Raw genomic sequence first — 6,000 nt, 5'->3', positions numbered from 1 at the left:
GCTTAGCTCTGAATTACTGTCATGATATTTATGGGATTGGTTAACCTGAGTGACTAGCAATCTATCCTCTCCTTACATTATTTCCCTAAATCACACATTAAAGTCACAAGAGTAACGTAAATGATCACCAAGCAAAGAAGCTCTTGATTGTTATACAAATTCTCCTCGTCAGCACCTTATGAAATGTAAAGAGAACAGTAAGGAGAATATGTACTCTACTGTTAGGGTGTAAAAGGTTCAACACAATCAATCAAACGGCCCACTGATCTTTATTGAATACTTGAATACCATCAAATTACCATTCATAAATCTTGTATAGGCTATACAATAATTGATGTTTATGTAAGTCTGATACATGACACAAAGGAAATCAGTGAAAAAATATATCGATGCATTGATTTTTTTTTGACTTGTGAAATGGACCTTGTCAATAGGAGGGACTGTTCGTATAGCCTATCTTTGTAAAACTGTTATATTCATTCTATGCTTGCTCACATATTTCTCTCATTGAACTTATGATAAAGATCAAAATGTATTACCAGTCTTGCAGGTTTTAAGACTAGTACACAGTTTTAAAGGAAGTCCCCATGACAAATCGGGAACAACTTGTGGAACAGAATGTGGTATTGCATAAATCTACCTCCCCCTGAGGGAAATCTTTCTTTAGAACAAGATACCTAAAATTGTTTGAATTAGCCTAATGATCACAGCTGCAGTAACTTTCTCCAAAAGACTCTTCTGGATAGAGGAGTCAGTACACCCATTGTTCCTCCATCAACACTTGGACAGCAAACCAGAATCAGGGGCTGCTGTCTTCACTAAAGCTTGAACCTCTCTAAAGTTGGGATGTTTGGCATCCCCCAACAGCATGAAGAGAGTACATTCACTAGTAGTTACAATAGCACCCATTTCGCGGAGTCGCTAGAAGAAAGCAACAGTGAAACTATATCAACAAAATATTTAGCCAAAGCCTGATTTGAAGTATTTCCCAAAGTGAACTTGAGTAGTCACTGAATTGGCTAATTATTCCAGTGAGACAAGCACAGACTTGTACCAAGAAAAACAAAACAATATGTAACCTTTGTACACCTACACATGTGACATGCACAAAAGAAATAAGAATCATCAGAGTTTTCAATTAGTTAGGGAGTAGATGGTTAGCTGTATGGAGTAGATGGCTGACAAATCAAAAGCTCCTTCCCTTACAAAATATTCAGTTTTGAAATTCAAAGGTACTGAAATACTATTTTATGTATTCTTTTGGAAGTATCATGATGCAAAGCAAAATGCAGGTTGGTACTAGGTAGAGATTGCAAGAGTGCCCAACTAGTAAGAAAATGTAAAAGCATACATGACTTGTATGTTTTAGTGAAACGTGAAAGTGAATTTCAAGCAAGTTGTCTGCCTTAGTCTGAAATTTGTTATTATAGTTGTCACTTGTTTTAATATTTATTGAAAGTTTACTGTTCACAACATACACACATTATTTTATGAAAGAGCATGGTTCAGAAATCAAGGTTGCTGGTTTTTAATCCAGTGGGCAGCCCTTAACCCTTTAACTCCCATGAGTGACCAAGACAGAATTTCCTTACAATATCAATACAATATAAAGCAGACAAGTGATGAGAATAAAGAAAAGTATCAATTAGAAGATTATTAGTTGATCCAATACCAAATTCTCCAAACTAACATCACAAGAACTGTATGGCAGACAGTAAGGAGAATTACTGATGAGATCTTGGGAGTTAAAGGTTAATGAGAAGCCTGAATCAGTATGCAATACTACTTAATGAACTGAGACTAAATTACTATCTGTCAAGACTTAAATATACAGGGTTTCATTTCCTGCACACAACCCCCCCCCCCCCTTCCCAATAAATCTAATACTTCCATATCTTGTATTACCTCAAGGGCAAACATTCTTTCAACCATAGTGCGTGATGAGACACCATCAGCCAGAACATGAACAGTATAATTAATTTCAAGCAAATCCATAGTTGTCTGTAGTACGCAGACTTGAGTCTGAAAATAAATATTCACTCTAGTCCTGTGGCTTCAACTCTCATATCAGAATTACTTTGAAAAGAATTGATTACTTTTAAATTGATTCATGATTTTCAGATCCAGCCAAATATTTACACAGAAAAGTAAACTAGTTAGATTAAAAAATTACTTTATTTGCAATCAACCATCAAATCCCAGGATCACTAGCCCAGTGTGATAATTAGTTAAAACATTCAAAAGAATTACACCTTCCCTCTTCCTCTGAATATGCAGTGTTGTGCTCACAACAGTTTCACCTTCTTTAAAAAAGAAGGGATATTCTAAACAACAAATTTGGATACTCTACTATGCACATGTATCCTCTTGATAACTTTCAATTGAGAAAATCAGCAACACTGTTTAACTCCAATCATAAAGAACACCCACAAAGTCCTGCATTACAATACAATGTCATGTAAAGTAAAGGGAGGAGTTGAGTATTTATCATAATCAATAGTACTTACCTCAATACCCATTAATACCACATTCTCAATATTTAGCTGTCTCAGCTGTTCTTCAACTTCAGGTATCACCATGGAAAACTTTGTCTTAGGAATATGCGCTCTTTGAAAAAACTTGTATCATTTCCTCTACTGTGTTGCCAAGTCCTTTAGGATACTGGAGAACAAATTCAAACATAACTTTTGTCACCACACTGATATCCTGTTGCCACATGATTTTATTTTAATTCATAAATTTGACTTCATGTACCTGTAATTCATCGCAGGACAGCACATTGACAAATCAATTTCTCAATAAAAAAAAAAACACTGAAATGCAAATAAAAAAATTATATTTTGATACCTGTTCTGTAGCAATGATGGGTATTTCCATAATTTTGGCTGCTGCTGCCTGAAAATAACAAAAACAGTAAAACATTTCTACTATGGCCATATTTCACAAGAATTTAAAACTACCCACAAAATGCTCCTAATGAACTAAATGACTGTCCTTTAGCAGTTTACCAGGGTGTTGTGGCTAACAATAATTTTACAGCTGACCCACACAAACACAGACTAAAGGAACACATCTTTCCAGAAACATTGAACTCTCTAAATCAAAGACAACTACAGTTCATGAGCATACCCTCAACACTGCATTCCACCTACCTTGGAGGGAAGTAAATTTCAGTGATTGCAATGCCTATCACACACAAAGGGTTTAAAGGGTGATTCATGTGACATTTTGTAAGGCAAAAAAATCAGGGACAATGGAGTAAAAATTCTGGAAGCAAAATTGCCCATAATCAAGAAATGCAGTAACTGGAGAGTTGGATAGTAGCTGACCACTGAGGAAATATAATAAAATGTGCCAACCACAGCTCATAAAAACCAACCAATCATTGTGGAATAAGATGTATAATTAAAGAGGGGTATAATACATTAAACTAATTACCTGACAGAGAGGAGCAGAATACAGTTGAAACATCACAATCCACATCGCAAGTGACAAAGTAATGAAACAACTGATAGCACTATATGATCTTATAGAATAGTGAGTAAGAACAATGTCAACCCAGGCATTTTCACTTAGTGGGGTAGGTTGGGGACAGTCTGAAGTACTCAACTCAATAATTATGAAAGTTTGAGCCTAGATATCTAATGGTTGTTTACGATATGCAATGTGCATTAACCAGTAAAGGTAAGGCTTTCTTGTGTCTACTTTCGAGGGGGGTGTGAGGGTCCTATCTCTGGACCTCTTCTTGTGAAAAGCTTATGGCAAGCTTATAAAATTAATTTCAAGCTCTTGAGTTTCAATAAAATTGGGCCACGGCGAACAGTAATGCATATACAAAAAAAGGTAGTTATCAAGTTTTCCTTAAAGTGTATTTGTATGCTGATGGTAAATTATTGTGAAACTTTAGCTTAATTACTTCTCCACCATTACTTCTCCACGGGACTTACCATTCTTTGAGCAACTTTGATGATCTCAGGAAAGTACCTGATAGACGGTCGGAATTTTTCCTGGATATCACACAGGAGAAACGCCGTATTATTCACTGCAAGCCTTCCCAGCTTCGCCGCCATCTTGATCGACTTGACCTGACTAGTGCCAGTCTACTTCTAATTGACCACGGCCAGAGGCTTCGAATTACTTTTCGTAACGCAAAATCAGACACCAAACCATGTTCATAAGATGTATTTGCACCTACCTTTTCAAAATATTCTTATAAATAGTTCAGTTCTAGATTGTGTAGTTTTAATAACAACCATTTTATACAAAAAAATGATGAGTGCTCAAAACACCCGGCGTTTTTTCTGAGGCGGGCTAAAGTATTTACAGTCATGAGTCAATCAAAAGTTAACTTATGACCTTCTCGCCTCAAGATACCTATGAGTCTCCTCGCCGTAACACTGTTACTCAGTTCAAAATAACATTTAAGAAGGAATATTTAAATTTAAGTAAGATCGAGTGTTTCCAATAGTGACAATGTTAGTGCAACATTAGATAAATGTATATTGTTGGCGAACGAACGCAGAATGTGATTCTAAACGTCCGACCTGTTAATTGTCTCATAGAGTTATATTTCCGGTTGTCAGAAGGTTTTGTTTTCACGCATTTGGTACACACTGTTCCAATGTTCCATCCAAGAAATTACAAATAAGTCGGTCAAAATTCCTGGAGTTTATCTCTGTTAGAAGGTCAAACAGCTATTAACTAATGTTCATAGATTCATGGGGCAACTGCGATGGCGTCCACTTAGTAATTCGCGATGACTTGTTCCATTCTCGATCAGCCGGGCCCAAAAATACTCAGCATAGATCCGTAAAAAATTTCAATGCCTTCAAGAATAGCAGATGCTTGAATGATTCTTTGTAAAGCAAGATACATCAGAGATGTATAACAACAAAGTAACTTTTAATCCCGCCACGTGTTTCTCCTATTTCCACTTGAACGTGACCCTCAGAATAGTGTTTTTGTTTATGAAAATTCTCTTCTCTTTCTTCTTCACTGTTATCGCTCGTGTAATGATAGAAGCAAAATACAAAAATTCCCAGCAAAACGAAGAATGCAACTGCCACGCACGGAGCAATATAAAGTGCGGGATTGTCCATTTTGTTCTTCGAGTCCAACAACAACGTTCGGAGGTTAGATCAGCTGCTGTGGCTGTTTATTGTAACTTTGACACTCTGACCTTCTGTCGTAAACAAAGATCCGCCAAAAACGGCTGCGAAAACCACGAAAAAAGCTCACTTTCGGTCATGTTATTACATGTTATTAAAACAAGGAAGTTGAGAGGGAAGACGTTTTAACTATGTTTTGCGTAATATGAATGGTTGGACATCCGGATTGCCATCACGTAAGGAAAATAAACTACTCCGCTCAATTGTTGTTTTCTTTCTTTTGTTCAGTTAAGGAATCGTGAATTTCATCTTTTTCCAGTTTAGAAATAAGTTTTGTAGTAAAGTTTTGTTTGCCGACTAATTTGTATCCAAGACGGAAAGCAAACCTGGCGGGTGTTTCCTTTTTCTTTCGTTCTTTCTTTTTAAATTATTTATACTTTCTCAATGTCTGCTGTTACTCTTTGCGTTAAAAAGGAAGGAACTCCAAGAAAATAATACTTAAAGAGAGACGAAGGAAGATATGGCGATGGCGCGAAATATTATGGATGATACAAATAAAAATTATATTGATATGCTTTTTTCGCCGAAGGAAATGCTAATTATTTTCCTATAAGTTCTCTTTAAAGCGGATGATCGCAATTAGACTTAACTATATGAATAAGTATATGACATATAAATGTATGAATATTTCGTTCTTCAGCTTTGAGAGAATCGATTTATCTCACTCAATATCAGAGATGACGACAGTATGCCTTGACGGCCAAAAGATTATGATGAGAACAGAAGGGGATGCTTAAATATATGAATAAGTATATGACATATAAATGCATGAATATTTCGTTCTTCAGCTTTGAGAGAATCGATTTATCTCACACGATATCAGAGACGGCGA

The 6,000-nt window shown here is 36.1% G+C and overlaps 1 protein-coding gene across 1 annotated transcript; it reads right to left on the bottom strand.

Annotated features, from left to right (window-relative positions):
• Positions 1-473: 473 nt before the first annotated feature.
• Positions 474-5,267, bottom strand: LOC131771654 (isochorismatase domain-containing protein 2-like). Its single transcript, XM_059087514.2, is given in 7 exon segments — positions 474-921; positions 1,906-2,022; positions 2,508-2,599; positions 2,602-2,628; positions 2,631-2,661; positions 2,848-2,895; positions 3,948-5,267. Coding segments are annotated over 7 exon segments (585 nt in total). The 5' UTR covers positions 4,071-5,267; the 3' UTR covers positions 474-774.
• Positions 5,268-6,000: the final 733 nt, after the last annotated feature.

This window comes from Pocillopora verrucosa, chromosome 1 (assembly GCF_036669915.1).
Source record: "Pocillopora verrucosa isolate sample1 chromosome 1, ASM3666991v2, whole genome shotgun sequence".
Classification (NCBI taxonomy): domain Eukaryota; kingdom Metazoa; phylum Cnidaria; class Anthozoa; order Scleractinia; family Pocilloporidae; genus Pocillopora; species Pocillopora verrucosa.
This window is presented reverse-complemented; position numbering and strand designations above follow the sequence as displayed.